This window comes from Phasianus colchicus, chromosome Z (assembly GCF_987193195.1).
Source record: "Phasianus colchicus chromosome Z, bPhaCol1.hap1.1, whole genome shotgun sequence".
In the NCBI taxonomy this organism is placed as follows: Eukaryota; Metazoa; Chordata; class Aves; order Galliformes; family Phasianidae; genus Phasianus; species Phasianus colchicus.
The window spans coordinates 88,062,442-88,084,636 of NC_143476.1; the positions used below are offsets into that span (position 1 = coordinate 88,062,442).

At 34.4% G+C, this 22,195-nt stretch overlaps 1 protein-coding gene across 8 annotated transcripts in view; it reads left to right on the forward strand.

Moving 5' to 3' along the window:
- PIK3C3 (phosphatidylinositol 3-kinase catalytic subunit type 3) overlaps nucleotides 1-22,195 on the forward strand; it is a 67,601-nt gene that overhangs the window by 22,410 nt on the left and 22,996 nt on the right. For all 8 annotated transcript variants that reach the window (XM_031607045.2, XM_090132578.1, XM_090132580.1 and 5 more), the window contains 12 exons: nucleotides 8-162; nucleotides 1,036-1,123; nucleotides 2,258-2,325; nucleotides 4,578-4,683; nucleotides 5,490-5,606; nucleotides 7,328-7,459; nucleotides 9,464-9,592; nucleotides 9,913-9,982; nucleotides 10,599-10,663; nucleotides 12,202-12,286; nucleotides 13,729-13,803; nucleotides 21,774-21,942. In XM_031607045.2, the coding sequence (XP_031462905.1) occupies nucleotides 8-162; nucleotides 1,036-1,123; nucleotides 2,258-2,325; nucleotides 4,578-4,683; nucleotides 5,490-5,606; nucleotides 7,328-7,459; nucleotides 9,464-9,592; nucleotides 9,913-9,982; nucleotides 10,599-10,663; nucleotides 12,202-12,286; nucleotides 13,729-13,803; nucleotides 21,774-21,942 (1,259 nt within the window). The remainder of the gene's footprint in view (nucleotides 1-7; nucleotides 163-1,035; nucleotides 1,124-2,257; nucleotides 2,326-4,577; nucleotides 4,684-5,489; nucleotides 5,607-7,327; nucleotides 7,460-9,463; nucleotides 9,593-9,912; nucleotides 9,983-10,598; nucleotides 10,664-12,201; nucleotides 12,287-13,728; nucleotides 13,804-21,773; nucleotides 21,943-22,195) is intronic.

Sequence of the window (22,195 nt, forward strand, 5' to 3'; positions counted from 1 at the left end):
TCATGAGGATTTACTAATGTACCTGCTGCAACTAGTCCAGGCATTGAAATATGAAAACTTTGATGACATAAAAAATGGACTGGAACCTAGCAAGAGGGATAGTCAAGGTTCAATGTCAGAAGGCATGACAACATCTGGAACTAATGGTACAGAAATAGACAGGTAAAAAGCTAAGATTTTCAATAAAAAGAATTTTAAAAGAATTTGCAGGAAGAATCCAGAGAACATAGAGGAGCTACTGGAGACATACATTCTATTAATTTCAGTCTAGGAGTAGGGCTAAAGTCTGTGATTAATATGGCATTAAGTAAGTCACAAACTAATTTGTTTAACAGAAGTCTCCAGTTTTCCAAGTCTTAACCTTCAGTGTCTAATTATTTGTATACTCATACTCTCCATATTATAAATATACTCCTTTTCACTGATCTTACTGCAGATCTGTAGAGTAGATATACTGGGATGTGTGCTGCAGTGACACTTAGACATTAACAGAGGACTTTGATTACTTCCTTTTACTCAGGTAAATTTACTGTATAATAATTTTACCTGGCAAACACTGGGTTTGTCTACTGCATGTGATTGCATTCCAGATTTGAGGGTTTGCAGGTGTTGTGTTTTAGCAACTTCATCAAAAACATTTTAAAAAAAGCTTACACTGAAAACATGAATTTGCTAAATTCCCCTTGATGACTTTTTATTTTTTATGGAAGCTGAAACAAAGCAGTAAGATAGATGTGATTGAATGTCCTGCACAACCATAGGTTGTGTAACTAACTGGGCACAGATTTTTGATATTTTTAGGAGCAGTAGTGATTAAAGCTACCATTCCATTTGTTCTGGAACAGAGTTGAGATTACTTACTATTTCATAAAATAGTATGAATATAAAATGCATAGTATTTTTTAAATAGTTCCTTTACAATTTTATGAGTTTATTGTTTTGTGGAAGTCAAATGCATTGCTATTTCCTTGCACGCTTCCTGTTCCCCAAGAAAGAACTTTGAATCATGGTAATTACACTCTTTCCTTTGTATAGTTCCCAGATCATGACTCCTATTCCATCTGTCTCCTCACCACCTCTAACATCAAAAACGAAGGAACCTGCAGACAATGAGAACCTTGATGTAAGTCAAGTGTTTTATACAGCAATTGTGATGTTTGAGGCTTTTTAGTAGACTTTCTACTTTTTTGGGTGTGTGGTTTTTTTATTATTTTTCTTTTGTACTTTGCAGAATACTTAAATGTTCTAACAATATAAATGTGAATTAAATACAAAAAACAAAGCAGCAGCTTATGAAAGTTTGTGTTTACATTAGTCAAAGTCTGGGGGGACTGAGCATTGAATTGGTCAGGATAGCAAATGATTCTTCTAAGTATAAGACAACTGCAAAGATTATACATGCTAATTAGATACTGACAATCACATGTTTGTGTTTGAGCTGTACTAAAGTTCCATTTATAATGGAAAGCAGTTATCCAAATGCTTTTAATATCTGCAGTGTATTCCTCCTTTAGCCAAATTGGCATTTTTTCTTCTTTATGAACCTAAGGACACTATGCTGATTTATATCCACAGAGGATTTTGCTCTTCTATTTAAAGTAGAAATTGATCAACAAAAATGGGACTGCAGGGAAGGAAAAGTAGTAAAGACAATTTGGGGGAATCTTTATCTGATGTATAGTTGGTTGATGTCCGAACAAAAAGTCCATTTCTTTTTTGCAAATTTGTCTTTTTGAGTCTCAGAACTGAATAGAAAATAATCCTCAAATGAAGCATATGAACAAGGATATGCAGATTTCTTCTGGGACTATTATACCTTGGATAAGTAGCTAAATGCTCAATGAACTCTACAGATTCATTCACTAGAATGAAGATTGAGAACGTATTAATGAATTTTAGTTCTTCTGGATGCAAACTGGGTAGCAAATCTACCGCTTGAGGCTTGAATCTCACACTTGGAAAATTGCATAGGAGGCAAGTGTAAAGTATTGTACGTAAAAAGTTAATATTGAAGATCTTTAGTTGGTAAATATGCTACCTCAGTAGGCTTTTTTTACTTACAGCTTACTGTGTGGCTTGCTCAAAGTAAAAATTAAAAATAATAACTTCATCGTAGGATGAGTTGGGTTCGACCTTCAGAAGGGAATGGATCTCTTAAAAGTCCGTGCATTATTTGTTATTTTTCCTTAACGAAGTTTTACTGATGCGTTCAGAATTCTTCTATTAAGTAATTCTGCTTTTCTTAAATCCCTCACAGCAAGACCTTTGCACTTTCTTGATATCACGAGCATGCAAAAATTCTACATTGGCTAACTACTTATACTGGTATGTAGTAAACTATGTATCAATGTGTAATTGAAATCAAAGCTGTAATGCCCAGAACGATGCAAAGGAAAAGATAACTTGTTTTGAACTTGAGAGTCTGTGCTTCTGTCAGGATGAAGTAGTTAATTTAAAACAACATACATCTGAACAGAGTATTCAGTGAATAAGGGGCATGTACACAAACAGTAAGTACAGTATTTAAGAAAAATAAAATAAAATCAGACATTTTTACGTTGTATCTCAATTTGTATATGGTGGTAGATAAGAAAGCTCATCTTCTGTAGTGAGTAAAGAGCATTTTGTTACTGGATAGCAAGAACAAAAACAGGAAACAAAAAAAAATTGTGAACAAAAAAGCAGAGAAAACATCACAAAGTCAAATTGTTCAATGTTTTCTTTCCAGACATCTCAGTTATTCAGTGACAGAATATAAATGTTGAAGTTTGAGCTGATGTAGCCCAAAGTCTAGTTGGTTGCTGATGAGTTGCTTGTTTCAGTTACCCAAACACAATGTGCACCTAAAATAATGGAAAAGTTTGTTAACTGTTGAAAATTAAAGCTCCTTGCTCATTCACTTGCTTTAAAGCTCTCCTATCACTGTACTTTAACTGTGCCTACAAAATTCACTGCTTTACTTTTCTCTGTGTGGGCATATGAGACACCTACTCAAATGTTTTTAAATAGTTTTGAGAAGTTGGCTAATTTTGTAGGTTTTTTTTTTTAGCAAACGAAGATGATAATTACATATTTCAGTTTATTACATCCAATTTTCCTTTTAAGTTTTAGTGCACAGACTAAAGATTTTTGTGTTCATGATCATTCCATTGCAATCTAATTTTGTCACTTTAGGAATGTAACAGTATAAGCCAGTGTAAGAAAAAAGCTTTGGAAGTAATTTCCATTTGGAAAAATATGCATTAAATACTTTACATATTCCTTATTTTTTATATTTATTTCTAAATAAGAGTAGTCAAATTTAACACATGCAATTTTTAAACATAGAGTTCACACATCAGTGTGAACAAGAAAATTCAAGATTTGTTTATGCAGATAGAAATTTAAGAAAAAATGAACTGAAGCTGCAGTGAAATTCTTCTATCAGTACAACTTTCTGTACAGCTGAGAAACATGGATGCCTGTAACTGTTCGCTTTTGAACTGAGGATATACCTTTCTGACTGCTTCTTCTTCTCAGGGGGAAGGAAGTTTGATTTGTACAGCAAGTGAGTTGTTTTTGACTTGAGCTGTTCACAGGCGATTTCCTTTCTTTTCCTTTTTAGTTATGAGTGCAGTTTCCAGATTATCATCTAAAATGGAGTCCAGGGTGTTTTGTCATTTATGTTCTACCATATTAAAGCTGATCTGAAATCAGTGTAAAACTGAAGTGTGTATAAACAACAACAAAAACAGCCCATGTAGTGTGCATAGCATTCTTGAACATTACCTGAAGTTGTAGAGGACTCTGAAAATATCAGTGCTCATTTGCAGAAAGCCCCCTACCCATATGAAAAGTCACCTATAGAGGGGGAAGAAACGTGATGAATATGTAGTCATTTCAAACACTGCTATATTTGAAAAGAGACTTTTTCATCTCTATGTTTTTTGTTGTTTTTTTTTTAATATGTATAATGGGTTTCTTTTTTTTTTCTGTGTGAAACTTAGGAGATATTTTCTTAAACAGAAAGGATCTTTCGTGCACAGCAGTGACTGCTTGTCAGTGTTATGAATAGAAAGAAACACAGGATGTATCAAATTACTAATTATTATATCAAAGTAAAATACTGACAGTTATAGTACAGCCATCTGAAATTATCCTATTTAATTTTGTTCCAATAACATAATTTTAGAAGAACTTGATTTGAAATGTAGAGTTTCAAATCAAGTACTTCAGGATCAGTATGCTTGCTTTCACTGTTGCTGATAGGAAACAGATAAGATTTTTTATTGTATACTTGAGTCTGAAGTTTGCATTATGCCTGGGCTGTAGAGGCTGGCAGCACTTACAGTGCTTGCTTGGAATATTTTATCATTTCTGACTTGTCCTGTTTAAGTGACAAGATGTTGTGAAGCACCTCAGAAATGTTGATAGGCTGTCTTAATTCAAGTGGAAATTTATAATTATGAATCAGAGAGCTCATCTGTTATTCAAGAATGAATTTGTTTTCATATCCAAACGTACAGTACAGGGCTGCTGTGTTTCAGTAAAATGTTGTAATCCGATGCTGCACTAACTTGAGTTTTTTTGTATTGTAGGTATGTAATTGTGGAATGTGAAGACCAAGACACTCAGCAGAGGGACCCAAAGACTCACGAAATGTACCTAAATGTGATGAGAAGATTTAGTCAAGCTTTGCTAAAGGTAATATCTTAACATAGTGTTTTTTGTTAGTCATTTTATTAAAAAAAAAAAAAAAAAAAAAGACACATATCTAGAAAAGCACACTTAGTTGTGTCAGTTATGTAGAAAGCTTCTACTTTATTTGAATTTTCAGTGTTTGTGGTAAACTAAAGAGGCTACCAAAAAAGTAAAGGAGAATTATTGAAAATTGTCCTCTGTCTTATTTCTTGCTTCCATTAGTGACATGCTGATTCAAAATCTTCTGCCTTCTGTAAGCAATCAGTCATTTCTTTAGCAATTGAAATTGAGTCAGGAAGCCTGTCCTCCAATCTCAAAAGAAGAGTTGTTCTATTTGCCTTCAGCAGAGGGTTATGTAGGGGAAAAAGCAAAAACAAAATAAAAATGTTTTTATGAATTGTAGTCTATAATTTTTTTAGTAGGTACATGGTCTTTCCTGATTTTATTGTCTCATGTCTCAATATTTCCATTTTACAGATGCTTTTTGAATCTGACTCTTAGGCTTTGTAGAATGTTCTGTGTACTTGCTCTTACTAACTTCAATTGTGTGAACAAGTTTGACATGCATGATTGTTCACAACTAAAATTATTGATGCAAATTAAAATATGCTGGTAAGTCAAATAATTAATTGCCAGCTGCAGTAATTTTGATTGTATTTTACAGAAAAATCTTCTGAATTGAAAGGAAATTGATCTTTATTCACTTCTATTCACTTCTTAAAGTCGAAAAGCCTAAGATCACAGGAATAATTTCTAGATAAGATAATTAGGGAACAAAAAACTAATTTTGTTTCTTTTAATTCACTTAGGGTGATAAGTCTGTCAGGGTTATGCGTTCATTATTGGCAGCTCAGCAGACATTTGTGGATCGGCTGGTTCATGTAATGAAAGCAGTGCAGCGTGAAAGTGGGAATCGTAAGAAAAAGGTAAATAAAAGATTGGAAAACTTATCTCTGGGTAGAAATTAACAGCGTGAATGTTAGCTTTTCATGAAAAATTCTTAGCGCTGAGATGTTACAGGACAGATGTTACAAAACTGTTACACAATTTCAGCTAATTTTGAAGAAAAGTAGGAGAATATTAGGTCAAAGTTATAAATTGCTCTGAAACTTCAAAGGTGGAAAAAAGAGGTCCCTCAGAAAAGTCTCAAGGTACTGTGTAAAAGTAAAATGTTGAAGTGTTGGAATAATGTGAAGAGCTGGTGATGCAAGAATGAACAAGTCACGGAAGACATGAGAATGTAGCAGACAGAGGTTGTTGTGATGATTTTTATGATGTTGTGAATTGTTGTGTGCTTGTTGTGAATTGTCAAAGAATCATGCAATGACTGAAGTTCGGTAGCACCTCAGGAGGTTATCTTGTCTTACCCATTTCTCAAACATATCCCCTTTTAGTAGTTTGTCCAGGGCTGTGTCTATATAACTTTTTGATATTTCCAAGAGTAGAGACTCTCCAAGGATTCTAAACAATATTATCCATTGTTCAGCCACCCTCAAAGTGAGCAGGCGTTTCCTGAATTCAGTTGTAATCTCCCTGTGCTCATATTTTTGTCCCTCCTTCCTCTTATTGTGGCAGTAGGCATCACTGAAAAGTGTCTAGCTCTCTTGATTACTCTCTCTTGATGTGTTTCTGTATGTGAATAAAATCCACTCTGAGGTCTTCTCTTTTGGCTTAGCAGCCCTAATTCTCTCAGCCTTTTCTTCTAGTAGAGATGATCTTGTGGCCAGACACTGCGAGTCTCTCCAGTATGCCCAAGTCTGTCTTGTGATCTGGGTTCCAGAACTGGACACAGCACTCCAGGTGCAGCCTCATCAGTATTGAGTAAAGAGGAAGGATCATCTCCCTTGAGTTCTGGGTCAATATGACTAATGTATTGCAGAATACCATTAGCCTTCTTTACTGCAAAGTGTCTACCAGACCTTCAGGTTTTTTGTTTGTTTGTGCAAGGGAATTTATGTCAGTGTAATGAAATCAAGAAATTCAGCTAACAAGACTTATTTTGTTCCAAGAACAAAAATCAAAAAGATATTCCTTTATAAGATGAGTGTATAACTACATGAAACGGAACTGTTAGCCTTGAGATGAAGAATTTGTGTCATAAGTACCTTCTAAGATACTTCACCCTTCTTATTTGAAATACTGGGTGAGTTTGACAGATATGGAAAAGGAGCAGGATCTCCAAGGAATTTCTGTCAATTTATTTTCTTTTCATCTAATGTGTACCATTATTCTTTAACATGAGTTTTCAGTGTAATTTTCCAATATCTTTTCTATCGTTGGGGTATGTTTGTGCAGGAAAATGAAACACTTAAGCATTGTATCACTTCTCAGAAATTTTGTGATCATGCTATGTGCTGGTAAGAAAGGTATAATCACCAAAAGAGGTTGAAGGTTTTTTCAGTCCATAGGACTGTATTGCCTACTTGTGCAGTGTTTTAGTAGTGTTCTGTCAGATTTTATTTTTCAAACTAAACCACAGGGCTTTGATTTTGGAAGCATAAAGAATTGAAAAAAATAGTGATTTATTAGTAATTAGTATATATCTACTGTTAGAAGACTTTAATTGTTCATGTGTACCCATTAAGTGTGCTTTGAGTAAAAAAAAAAAAACAACAAACAAACAAGTATTTGATTCTTTTTCTTCTAGAATGAGAGGCTTCAGGCATTGCTAGCAGATAATGAAAAGATGAATTTAGCAGATATGGAACTTATTCCTCTTCCTCTGGAACCTCAGGTGAAAATTAAAGGAATAATCCCTGAAAAAGCCACACTCTTCAAGGTAAATGGGATCTAAATAGCTGCAATGTAAACTATGTCCGCCAAGCTTAGAAACATCAGTTGGAATGTTGAAATAGTCTGATCTAGTCAAGGCAAGATCTAACTGTAACATGTTCTTAAAGTGGTTGAATAGCAGTTATGTTGTTTTCTTTTCTGGAAGTATTTTCAGGCACCAAGTTCAAACAGACTGATAATGTTATGAAGTTACTGTATTCTCCTTTAGAAAAGGGAAAAATTTTATGTACAAAACTTCAGTAATGCAAGTGGTTCACCAGCCAGAGATGTTCTTCCCAAGTTGACATTGCTTCCTACTTCAGAATTTATCTGAAACTTGATGAGTCTGTGGTCAGAAGGAATATCATTTATGATCAAAAATCTTACAAATCAAATCACTTATGTTACACCTAAAATACATATGAACATGTATTCCTTTTTAAAATAATCCTCTTGTTAGGGGCTGAAAAGAATGATGATTGTTCAGTTGTAATGGTCTGCTGCATAGATCATGTAACCTGAGGATAAATAACTCATTAAATTATACCAGTTCTGTTAATTGTGGTTATATGGCTATTCCTTAGTGTAGTTACTGAACAGTCAGTATGCTGTTAAAAGGACTGGTTTTGTTTTGGTTTTTATGCTACCTGGAATGTGAGTTATTTCCTGTGTCCAATAATGTAGTACCTCCCTATAAATTTAACTTCAAATTATATAGTTGACGTAAATATGTTTTACTAGTCAGACCTCTACCCAGCAGTTTAAGTGCTAATTTTAAAGAAGGGAAAAAAGATTCTAGCTGCTCTTGCAGCCTGCTACTGGGCTGTAAATTTATTCATACCTGAAAAGTTCAGTGATTGTGGAATGCATTAATTTCTGTCAACTTAGGGAAACTAGTTTTTCCATAGTTATCTGACAACTTTGATTCCCTACTGGCCTGTTTTTTTAATGTACTCATTACTTTGAAGAGTACTCATCTCCCACTACATGCTCAAGTAACTTGTTTTCAAATTGGAGATAACTTCGGTCTGATTCTGAATGGTTACTGATTTCCATTTTATCACTAATCTTGCTCTATGAGGAAAAAATCAAACTCCTACATGAATGACAAATTTTTGGACATTACGTGGCAGATTTATGGAACCCTATATTTAAAAAAAAAGTATTCCATTTGAAAAATATAATATAGCTGCTCAAATATTAAACAGTGTCCTTGATTTTTATTATTTTTGCGTTGAGGGAAGCGACTTGGTCAATTGCAGTAGTTGAAATTATTCATGTAGATAATTGATCCCTTTCAATTCTTTTTATTTGAAGAAACAGCAAACAATTAAATTGATTTTCACTAACGACAGCGTAAAATGGCATTTTTGCTTTTACTAAATAGATTAAGGAAGCAGTTAATTTTTAAAGATGACTTGCCTCTAGCATTTCTTTGATGTTTATCCTATAATTGTGTCTTTTTGATCCGGTCATTTAAAATTTGTTTTGTTGTGACCTTTTGCTCAGTGCTTTCATGTTGATTGGAATTAAATGCATGCAAACAATTTGAATCCTTCTGCCCTTTTGTCTTCATGGGTTGGGGGTAGCATTTAGGGAAAGAGTGTATCATTTACACTTCACTATTTTTTCTTCTCTTTAAACAGTGAAGAACTGGAGGGATTTAATTTATTTTTATTTTTTCAAACATGCTTAGATCACAATTCTGGTAACTGAGAATTACATGGTCTAATTGATTCCTAAACAGTAGGTGACTACTTTAAGAAGTTTTTGGATTTGCTTATTTTCTGCCAGATATGAGGAACATGAAGAAACTTCTTGTCCGTGCTGCCATGCTGCTAATAAACAAGGAGACTTTTATGTCACTCATTTTTATACCTTATGCCTTATTCTTGCCTATTTCACTTACTTATAATGTTGTAAATATGGATTTACATTTTAGAAATGTACTGTAGCAAGATGTTAATGTGAATGTTTCTTTAAGCCAGCTCAGTAGGATTTTCTGTTCTAGAGCGCTTTAATGCCTGCTCAGTTATTCTTCAAGACAGAAGATGGAGGCAAATACCCTGTAATTTTTAAGCATGGGGATGATTTACGTCAAGATCAACTTATTCTTCAGATTATTTCACTTATGGATAAGGTAAGATTACCGTCCTGTATGGCATTTCTGAGTTCTTGATTCTTCTCAACAGCAAGACAGGTAAAAATTGTTAATGAGGCTAATATGTCTACTGATGTACTTATACATTTTAGGATTTTTCTGACCTTAGATTTTTTTTTTAATATGTCTTTTCAGATTCTGTTCATATTAAAAAAAAAAAATAAAAAAAAATCTCAAATCAGCCTTTATTCATTACTCATTACAGTGAAGAACTTTATAGATCAATGTCCAGTATTATTTTAGAAACATAGCTAATATTTGTTCCTCTCATTTTAATACTTCCTTCTACTTCATTCCAGCTGCTAAGAAAAGAAAATCTGGATTTGAAACTGACGCCGTATAAAGTGCTGGCAACTAGTACAAAACATGGTATGAGTACTTTTGTTTTCTAAAAATACAGTATTGAGTATTTTTCTTTCCCTCCCTCATTGACTGTTGTGACATAGATACTTTACTTAATATACAGCATTCTGGAAAAAGAGCTCAAATGTGTAAGAAAGTATATAAATTACTGAAGTAACCAACTTAATTGACCACAGTATCCCATAGGTTGTGATATTTGACAGTCATTAGACTATTTCCAGACATTATTTTCATGCTGGTTTGCTGCATGGTCTTGGACAAATCACATGAATACTCCTCCTGATCTTTGCATTAACTGGAGGGAAGAAAAGAAAACAACAAAATGAAATCAAACTTGGCTATGCTTTCAGATCCATTGTGGATAAGCGTTTAGGATGTCATTGATATAATTTCCTCTTCTGTTGAAAGTTTGAAACAGGCTGTTTCTGTCCTGAGTGGTAAGTGGTAAGTGATTATATTATCGAGGCCTGAAAATTCAGGAAAAAAAAAATATATGTTTTTTATTTTTTTTGCCAGTGAGAAACAGTTGAGTAAATGTGTTAGTGAAACCTTTTAGTAAAAATGCCTTATAAAATATCTTCAAATGTCTATGCACTCAAATTTTTTGTTGTTTCTTTTGCAGGCTTCATGCAGTTTATTCAGTCAGTGCCAGTTGCAGAAGTTCTTGCTACTGAGGAAAGTATACAGGTATGTGATGTAGCACTTCTTAAGTCTTCTACTCATCAGACAATGTAAACTGCAGCCTTAGATTTTATTTATGGATTAGTGTTTACAGTCTCTCCACTGATTTTTGTGTCTGCTGTTTAGAAGACAGAGGTAGACTTGAAAGGGACTAGATTTTTTTTTTTTGCTTTAGAAAAACACACTTTAATTGCCACATGACTGTCTCATGACCTAAGAGTTTAATTATATATATGGTGTTACTCTATCTTAGTTGTGATACTAAGTTGTGGGTTTCCTGTAATGATGGATGTAATGCCAGACACTTTTCTGTATCTTCTGTTTTTAAGGTATTTCTGTTGTTTACTTAGTGATTTTGATACCTTGTTAAAGCACGTAGTAATGTTTTTTAGATTGAACAACTAAGTATTTTGTCCATTTAATTTTTAACATCTGTAACATTCATTAGATTAAATAGGGACATGTAATTGAATAGTGTTAGACAAAAAAAAAAAAAAATCAGTTGAGCTTCAAGCATAGCACAAGCTGTAAAAGACCTCTAAGATTAATTAGTCCAACTGTGAACTCATTGCCACCATACCCATTAACCATGTCCCAAATGCCACATCTCTGTGTTTCTTGAACATGTTCAGGAATGATGACTCCACAACCTCCTTAGGCAGCTTGTGCCAGTGCCTCACCACTCTTTCTGAGAAGTTTTTTCCTATAATCTGAACCTTCTATGACACAATTTAAGGCTATTCCCTCTCACTCTATCACTAGTTACCTGAGAACAGTGGTTGACCCCCACACTGCTACAGTTTCCTGTCAGGTAGTTGTAGAGAATGATAAGGACTGAGCCTCCTCTTCTCCAGACTAAACAATCCCAGTTATCTCAGCTGTTTATTCTAAGATTTTCTGTTCCAGACCCCTCACCAGCTTTGTTGTTCTTCCCAGGATTCACTCCGTTGCCTCAGTGTCTTTTAGTGAGTGGCCCAAACTGAAAAGAGCTTTCAAGGTGCAACCTCAGCAGAGTTGAGCATTGGTTGATTATGTCCTTGCTCCTGCTGACAGCACTTTCTTTACAGGAAAGGATGCCATTGGCCTTTTTGGCCACTGGGTGGGCCAGGAAGCACTGGACTCACTGCTGGCTCATGTTCAGCTGATTGTCAGCTAACTGTCCCAGATTCTTTTTTCACAGAATTTAGTTCAGTGTGATTTTTCCTGCCCTGTCACAAACAGATGTACTTTTGTATTCATGGTTATTAATTAGTATATCCTTATTGCATTGTTAATTTTCGGAGACTATTTTAAAGATCTGCATTTCAATTTAAAGTTCAAATCTGTTTCTGTTGAGTGTGCGAATATGATGATTAAGATGAAATGTAAAGATAGCAGTGTAGAGTTAAGTTAGATCTTACTAGTTTTGAAGGGAAGTGGGAGGTGGCTGTTACATGACACTACTGGCTATCTGTGGTCTTGTTTTATATCTTGAATTACTAGTTATAAAAATCATGTTATGGGCCGTACAGGATAACTAAATGTGTTGATGACTTTCCTTCCAGAATTTCTTCAGAAAGCACGCACCTAGTGAGACTGGACCTCATGGAATAAGTGCAGAGGTGATGGATACGTATGTTAAGAGCTGTGGTAAGCTGTGACAGTACTACAACTGATAATTTTGTATCTGAAATGTAATAGTTGGGGTTGATGAGTTACTGAGGCACTTCAATTTAGATGTCAGCAGCTGGAGGACTATACAGCTACATGCTGTCAGAACCTCTGTTGTAGCAAGGGTAGATCTTGTTTGTATAGCCAGTGAGGTCTAAAGCTTATTCAGCAGACCAGTCATTAAGTGATTTGCTATTAAACTTAACTTTCTTTTTTAATTGAAAGATTCTAATGAACAAGCTGGTCATTAATTTGTCAGGACTACAGCAATGTTCAGGCTTCTTGCAGCTTTCAGGGTAAAATTAGAGGCAATGAGTTTTTTCTGGTAATTAGCATCAGTGCATAGATTTTTGAGATAATGTAAGAGGATTTTCTTTCTACCTACTTTTTGGGGGAAGGTGGGTATGTGAAGAGTATTGCAGAACATTCCAGCTTTTTTCCCATTATGATCAAGGAGTCTGCAAAGCCCTCAAAGGAGAATGCTGCTGACTAATAAAAGGGTAATTTGGAGTTGGACATGCAGTATACTGTTCCTCTCCTCTGCCCTCTTTCCTTTTCCTTGAAGAGATTAGAAGTTAAAAATGCTTTTCTTTCTAGCAGTAATCTTATCTACGATGCTTCTATTTCATCAGTTAGATTCTTCATAATTCAAGGAGGTGTAAAACGTTTGTTCAATAATTAATTATGTGTATTTGAGGTAGAAAATTCTAATTTGCTAGTAAAGCAAGTGATTTTTTTCTTGGATTAAAAGAAAATGTGGTAGTGTAGTTTTTGCTCAGTAAATGGATGCATAAAGGATGCGTAAGATACATGTTAAAACGTTTTCTGTCCATTAAATTAAATAGCTTTTTCCTACAAAAAATGTCATTCAATTGTTGTTCTACAGTTTTTTTTTATTTTTCTGATGCAGTCGTTAGAACTTCTTAAAATGGTTCTGATTAGCTGGTGAAAGAAATCAGTGTTTGCATTATATATAATTTATTTATCACATCCTAGCTCTCTTCTTAGCTTGTAAATACTACTGACATATACATTCAGTTTCATATCAATGTCTAATGCTTGTTTACAGATTGATAAATATCTTTAAATGTTTGAAGTGTGTACATTTATTTTGCCCAAAGTGCTTTGAAGTATCTTAATCCAAGTATTGAAAGAAATTGGATTTTTTGACACTATTATGCATATAATTGGGTAGCAAAAGTTTAATTTAGGTTTCTGAGTAAATTTGAATTTTAGTTTATTACTTTGTGTTCTTCATATTGCTGATAATCTTGATTATTCTTCCCTGTCTTCTGATCCTCTGTGGCATACTGCTTGTGAGCAGAAATTAAGGTTACATTATATGCTGTTGTTAACCACACAGAACTTGTTGCTCTCCAGGAAGGGTACTTGTATTGATGCTTACAATTTACTTGTTACAGCTGGTTATTGTGTAATTACTTACATCCTTGGAGTTGGAGACAGACATCTGGATAATCTTTTACTAACAAAAACAGGTAAATTTGTTTTACTAGTATAATTTTATAATGGCATTTGTTTAATTTCAGGTATGTGGGTAATGTTCAAATGTATTGACTCAACTTTCCTTGTGGATTGAACCCACTGAGTATTGGAGGTCAAAATATATTCTTATACTATCAATGTAAGAGTGTATTGTCTCATCTAAGATAGTGTTTTATTCAGTAAGTCCATGTTTAAATTTAAATTACTAGTAGTATAGAACCATAGAAGAGTTTAGTTTGCAGGGGATCTAAAGGATCATTTACTTCTAACCGTCCAATAAAAGTTACATGACAGATGAATAGTAAGGAAACAAGTAGTTTAATTTACTCTAATCAAATTAGGCAAGAAATAACTGGTATGTGGCATTGATGTTTGTGTAACCACAGCTTATATATCTGAAGTCTGAATTCTCTTGAACAAAGAAATGTTTACAAACACTGGATTTCTGCATAGATTTCTCTTGGTTTATTTTACTATCTTGTATTCTACTTTGGCATTTTTTTATACTCATGAAAGCTTGACCACAGAGCTGTTTAAGAACAAGAGTTCTTTCTTAAGTTATGCTGACCTTTTTGAAAGTAGTATGGCTATAGTATAGGGTAAAACTTGTCTACCTTTCCTAAGATCAAAAAACCTGTTGCTGTTGTCTTAAACTTGTATAAATATCATACTTCATTTTTTTCTAAAAAACCTTATTCAAAGCTGAAAAAAGGAAAGTAGGTAGCTGTAAAGTAATTCTAACTCCAGGTATCCTAATTGATCTTCATCAAACAATTTAATTGTTCATTAAATTGTTACGTTCCTGTTTTTCAGATTTTCTAACATGCAATTGAAAGCAATTTCAAGATGTGCTAATTGCATGCCAGTTGCATTTTAATATTTTATGTACACTGTTCCTAATACAGTAGACATTATGGCAATTATCAGTTGTCATGTGGAATTAGATATAATCTTCATAACTTCCCTGATATCCCTGATAATTCTCTCAGATTTTACCCCAAACTGGGAATGCCACATAAGACCTTGCAGAGCAGCATTCACATCAAAGTCTTCTCTTGCCTCTGAACACGTTTTTTTTTTGTTGTTGTTGTGTTTTTTGTTTTTTTGTTTTTTTTTTAAGGAAACCAAGCCCTTGAAAAGTAAAAATCTGAGTATTCCATCGGACTGACTGATGGTCAGGATCATTTCAGAGCCCTGCTGCAGCTGGGTTTTTATTTTTCCCAGCTATTTGTAGAAGGGATGAGGTTCTAAATGTCCTACCTGTTACAAATACATGATTGATGGAGCAGAAGTAGTAGAGATTATTATTTAATGAGATATATCACAGAATTATAGAATGGGTTCATTTGGAAGGAACCTTAATCTTATAGTTTCAATCTTCTGTCACTAGACCAACCCCATCCAACCTGGCCTTGAATGCTTCCAGCTGTGGGACATTCATTCACAGCTTCTCTAGACAACCTGTTCCAGTATCAGTCTAAATCTACCTTCTCTGTGTTTAAAGCCACTATCTTTTGTCCTGTCTCTACATTCCCTGATCAGAGTTCCTCTTCAGCTTTCTTACAGACCTCCTTTAGGTACAGGAATAGTACCTAATAGGTACAGATGGCTAAAAAGCCATCTTTTCCTTTGTTACAAAACCCATGTGTCTTGGCAGTTTAGAATAAGGGACATGTATTTTGACTATCTCTAACTACTTTTTGTTGCATGATATGTATTGATAATGGGCCATGCAGAGTGTATAATGTTAGTGATTCTAAATTACTAACTTCTGTAATGGTTTAAAAGAAATGCATGGTTCCAGCTGAAATAATGATTAGGATTCAAGAGGTGCAGTCTCTGTTTATTTCAAGTTGAACCATGTTTATATATAAATAATCTCTAATTTGAAGTTAAACATTTCATTTTTGCAAGAGTATGGAATGTTTAAAAACAAACAAAACCCACAATGCCAATGAAGACAAAAACCCTGAAATACTTTCTTACTTAGGAAACTGCTTTTCAGAAAAGCATCAGTTTTCTTGTCTTTTTTTTTATTTAGAATATTTCATTTAATTCTCTTCCCTGCCCCCTGAGTAGCAAAATAAAAATGCTGGATATCTTCTGTGTTTCAAGTGGAATTCTAGATAGTTTGCCTTGCTGATGAACCTATTTTTTTGAATTTCTCTTTGAATGCTTAGTGAGCGCTTAGCAAGTATGGAAGAAAATAGTCTCGGATGAATTGTATTGAGGTTCTCAAATAAGTGGGAGTACAAGAGTTTACCGTCAAGCTATTATAACTAATACAGTTAATATCGTATGATGGGAGAACTTAAAATATTTTAGTTGAAAATAACCTCATAGCTAGATGAAGTGCAGAAACCCTTAGTAAATTTGGATATGTTTTTTTTTTTTTCATGCTTACTTTTGAACCAAAGCTTCTGTAGATGTTTTGGTATCTTAAATATGTTCCTTTAGTAATGAAGAAGAGTTGGATGTTAAGTGTTTATAGTAAAGTAAGCATCTATTGAATGAGAAAAGTGTAAATACAATAACTTATCTGCAGAAATTAGACATATCCACATGGATGGCTTTGCAGTATTCCTGAGGCATATGATGCAGTGACTTAGAGTACTTCATATGGAAGTATTGGAAATTTAATTCTGGTAGAATGTCTTGAAGTAAGCTTGTGGGATAACAACTAAAGCAAATATGTTCTCCCTTATTTGATTGCAGTTCTGCAAATGAACATTCAAAAATCCGTCAGGAAGTCCCAATCATTTACATGATTATGGGTATAAAGTGTTTTTTATTACAATGACTGTTTGCATAGTCAGACTGGTAATAATTTAGTTTTTTAGAGGTGAAGCTATGGTAGGAAGTAACAACTCTGTAGCTTAGTTTGACTTAATAGAACAATTTAAGCTGAACAGCAGATGGCAGTGCAGATCCACAGTAAATTTGGTGCCTGAAATTATTTTCATTTGCTACCTTTGTTCTCTCACAAACCAAGACATTGCAAGTTGGGAAAGCTAACTTCTTAGCTGAAGGAATGTAAGCTAGAAACACCTTTCCTAAATGCTATGATCATATATGCATACTTTCTTGTCTACATTTAAACAAATTTATTACTTTCAGTATCCCTGGACTAGAAATCCATGTCTTTTACTTCTAGGGCTACAAAAACGTGTCTCAGGGAATCAGATCTGTTTCACCTCTTATTTTAAGTAACTTCCCTTTCTTCTTCTTCTCTTTTTTTTTTTTTTTTTTTTTTTTTTAATGATTAATATCATAGCGTTGGAATTTAACAGTCATTTGGGAACAGTAATAAATGAATACTTGTTGTCCAGTTTTGTCTTTATCTCTAATTTATAAGCATCCTAATAATTATAAACTTTTTCAAATTAAGATGTAATAAATCTGAAACTGGATTAGAAAATGGAATAGAATCATAGAATAGTGTCATAGAATCACTCAGGTTTGAAAAGACCTTTAAAGATCATCGAGTTGAACCGTGACCTAAGATGTGGCACTCAATGTATGTTGAAGGAAGGGGAAAAACAGCCTTTAAAGGAAGCATGGAGTTCATAAGATGTCTGATATTGAGAGGAAGGATGAGAGTACCATGCTATGTGGTATGAAATACTAATCATAGTGAAGGTGTCTGAACCCTGCCGAAGTTTGCTGAGGAGTCTCCATCCTTGTGAATATGTTGAAGTGCTTTCTAGATGTGGTCCTGGGCAAACTGATCTAGGTGGCACTACTTGAGCAGTGAAATTGCATGAGATGTTCTCTGGAAGGTCCCTTCTAAATTGATCTGTTCTGTGACTTAAGCAATCCTCTAAATCTGATTTGCAACTTATGTAACTCTAGGAACTCTCAATTGATGATGGTGTTCTGTTACATTATTTCAGAACTGAAAAACGTTACTCAATAGCTACTAAAATAACATGAAATCATAGAACAACTTGGATTGGAAAGGACCACAAATACACATGCAGTTCCAGTATCCTACTGCAGGTGGGGCTGTCAACCATTAAATTGGGCATGCAATCAGGTTGCCCAGGACCCCATTCAGCCTGGCCTCCAAGGATCATCCACAGTTTCTCTGGGTAGCCTGTTCCAACACCTCACCACCCTCTCAATGAAAAATTTCTCGTCGAACATCTGATCTAAATCTCCCCTTTTTTACCTTAAAACATATTATCTCATATTGGGGTTGCCCCAATCCAAACGCAGCACCTTCTGCTTGATCTTACTGAACTTCATTAGATTAACATGGGCCTGCTTTTCAAGCTTGTTCAGATCCCTCTGGATGGTGTCTCTTCCTTCTGTTGTGTCAACTGCACCACTCAGCTTGGTGTTGTCAAATATGATGCTGACGCTGTTGTAGACTGTTGCACAGCTTAAATTCTTACCTAAGGTTATTTTTTCAAGTATCATCATATCTGAAGCTGACAGATATTAAATAAGTGGTGTTTTGAGGACCTATACATTTGAAGAAAAATTGTTGATTTTTGCCTCCTTTCTTACAGATGTGTATCAGAAGGAATGACTGTGCTAATTAAATACACTAATCACTCTAAAAGTCAGTTCTCAGAATAAAAATTCTAACTAAATATGGTCAGAGTTCTCTCTCAGAAGTTTTGGTTTGATAATTCTCAGGGATGATGCAGAATAACACTGTCCTCAACATCATTAACTTAGGGTGGAAAAACTTGTAAAAGATCCAGGAACCTTCCTGAGATTCTTCATCAACTATCTCAATCATTATTTTCTTTGCAGTGGGATTCCAAGTGTCATCCCTTGATTAAAAAACACCGAGTGCCTTCTATCATTATTTTATATTTTAGTGTGGTGGCTTAATTGATCTTGGAGCTAACCAAATAAAAATAAATAAAGCCTGTTTATTATTTTTCATATACTAAATATATTGAACGTATTCAAATTTAAACTTTTGGTGTACATTTGAGTCATAGCCTAAAAATCTGCTGAATGTTGAACCATAACTAGAGAAACTGTAGCAATAATAAAAGATGGCCTCATCTTTATTTTATTTATTTTAGGACTGAGATATAAGTTGATGATCTCCTGAAGTTCATTCCAACCCCTAGAATTCTGTGTGTGATTCTTTGTATGATATGATACATGTTCATATACATTCATATGAATGTACCTGAACCATTCAAAAACATCTTAGTTACTAGTTACGTTATTAATTAGTGCCTCTTATTCCTTACCTCCAAAGCAAACTAAGAAAAGATGTAATTACTGCCAGTAGAGTTATTCTTTTATTCAAATGTTGTCCCTTGACTCTTCATGATGACAGATTTGGATAAGTGAACTGAAAGCAGACCCTCCCCCAGACTCTTTAATTAAACAGTTTTTATAATGCAGTGAAGATGTCTGTATATATCAATGTCTACTTCAAAGAACTTTTAAAATTCATTTTTGTAAACTAACTTCTGTAACAGTGTGAAAGCACTATTCAAGGAAGTTTTTAGCACAGTTAGATATGCAAAAAGTCATGAATGTGACATTTATCAACTAGTGAATATTTAGTTTGCCTATTAAGTATCCTTGTGATTTCTCTCAGAAGATTGACCATGATGGAATTTGTTTTTTGAGTTGAAGAGTGCTTATGACAGATCTCAAACATGACCATGGAACATCCATTATTCAGTGATATGGACAGACAGATGACTAGATGAAAAATACTAGTTGTTACAGTTTTTTTCAAGAATGTTGATCATTGAAACTCACTGAAATGAATGGAGATGCTTCAGGTTGTAACACTGGCAAACAAATATAGAATGATCAGATCAATGAGGTTGGACAAGACCTCCTAGGTCATCCAGTCCAACTGTCCACTCACTACCAGTATTTCCCCACTAATCCGTGTCCCTTAGTACCACATCTAAATGATTTTTTTTTTTTTAATTTAACTCCTGATTCCTTCTTCATGCTGACTGCAGGAAGAATGGTTTTTCTCTGTCATAAGAAAATTGTTCAGCAGACCAGCAGTAATAGGGAAGTGAGTGTACATTCAAGGTGTGGGGACACCACACCTTGAATATTATGTTTTGGGTCCATGGATGCAAGGAGAAATCTGAATTGTGCAAATGTATGTGAAGCAGAGCTGATGAAAGGACTAGAAAACAAGACTTAAGTAAAGCAACTGAGAAAATTGGGGTTGTTTATTTTGAAGGAAGCTGAGAGAAAAATACAACGCTCTTTGCAGCCACCTGAAAGGAGTTGCAGTGATGCAGGTATCCATCTCTTCTTGAGGTGAAAAGTGATAAGAGTTGATCATACTTGACACCATTTTCTTCAGGAGAGGTTTAGGTTGGACATCAAAAAGAATTTCTTCATGGAAAAGACATTCAAGCATTAGAGTGGATTGGCCAGAGCAATGGTGGAGTCTCCATCTCTGGAGACATTTAAGGAACGTATAGACAGTGTCTGAAGAACATGGTTTAATGGTGGGACATGATATGTAGATTTTGACTTGCTAATCTCTAAGATCTTTTCTGACCTATATGCTTTTGTGGTTCTGTGAATTTTCATTTAATATTTTCCTTTTTAATATAAAACATTTTGACCTATTTTTTTATTCAGCTGTAGTATTTTTGAAATGATGCATTTCAAAATTGAGTTTCAAACTGAAAATCGGTAGAACATTTTCAAAAACAATTTTTGCTTTATATGGTCAGTATTTACCTTTTAAGAAGCAAGTCAGAAGTGTTTCTAGAAAGTGGCTTCTTAAGAATTGATGTCTTACATTTTTGATGACTGCATTTTTGTTTGCACATATATAACTATAATCTTTAGATTATGCAAATGTTATAGTATTATGTTTGAAACTGGTGTTTCAGGTTTTTTTTTTTATTTTGCTCCGTACTGCATCTCTCATGAGCTTCAGTAGTATTGAAAAGGGGAAATAGTTTTAAACTGGAAGAAGGTAGATTTAGACTACATATTAGAAAGAAATTCTTTACTGTGGGAGTGGTGAGACACTGGAACAGATTGCCCAGTAAGGTTGTGAATTCCCCCTCCTTGGAAGCATTCAAAGACAGGTTGGATGGGGCTGTGAGCAACCTGGGGCAGGGGAAGGTGTCCCTGCTGATAGCAGGGGAGTGGGAACTAGATGATCTTGCAGATCCTTTCCAACCCAAACCATTCTGTGAAAAGGACAGTGAATGATTCCCAACAAATTTATGGATAATACTGTGAACATTGTTTCAAATAAGCTCCAGGTAGGAATCAAAGTTGCCTCCTGGATTTGAAATGAGACGTATCTAATTTTTTTTTTTTTTTTGTCAAGATAGCTGTAGTAATGTTGTAGACATAGTTGATCTGAGAAGGGAAAGGTAGTGCTCAAACGCTGTAACTTGTATTTTAATGTTGGAAAAACTTAGGAGAAACTTCCTCAAATTCAAAGCATGTTTGATATGGTAATCATGTTAACTCAGTTGTAAAATATACTAAAAAAAAAATCTTAAACTCACCCAAACAAAGGATTTTAGGACCATTATTCTTATTTTCCTGTGGTAAAATTTACATATGACTGAGGTAACATATTGCGTGCCAGAGAACCAAATGCAATACTAAAAACAATGCACTATGTATATTAGTATTTTTATTTGGTAACAAGTTCTCAAGGACCAAAGAGATGTAATTGTATTTTGTCTCTTTGTTTTCATCACTGATTGAATCTTTATGAGTATATTCCATACGCTTAAAAAACACAAAACTCTTTCAACTGCTCTGAATGAATTTGGTATTAGCTTTAAGTCTGTAGTTTCAGCTTGGTAGCTGAAGATATAAGCATTACAGAAAGCAGTGAATTGTGCTTAGTGAAAACAGTTTTTCTTCTAGAAATCGTACCTAGAGATTTATCTATTCTTTATTACTGTTTGTCATCAAGATTTGATACGATATGAGTTGTTGAAGTAAGCAATTGCATTTACCTTTTGTTTTACAGGAAAACTATTCCACATTGACTTTGGTTATATTTTGGGTCGGGACCCTAAGCCTCTACCTCCTCCAATGAAGCTGAATAAGGAGATGGTGGAAGGCATGGGAGGCACACAGAGTGAACAGTACCAGGAGTTCCGTAAGCAGTGCTACACAGCCTTTCTCCATCTCCGCAGGTAACAATGCTATTTCATTGCTAAGTTATTTGAGCAGAAGAGCAAGTGAATAGGGGAAAGTACTTATGCTGAAAAATCAAAACCTGTCTACATTCCTAATTCAAACAGGAATTTATGTGAAATAAAGGAAAGAAAATAGCACTTTTATAATGCGGACCTTGAATGTATTTGTCCTTTAAGTTAAGATCCCTGGTTTTGGTTTGTTTAGTAATCTCATCAGCTGTTTCATCAATTCTGGGGTATGAAGTTGTAT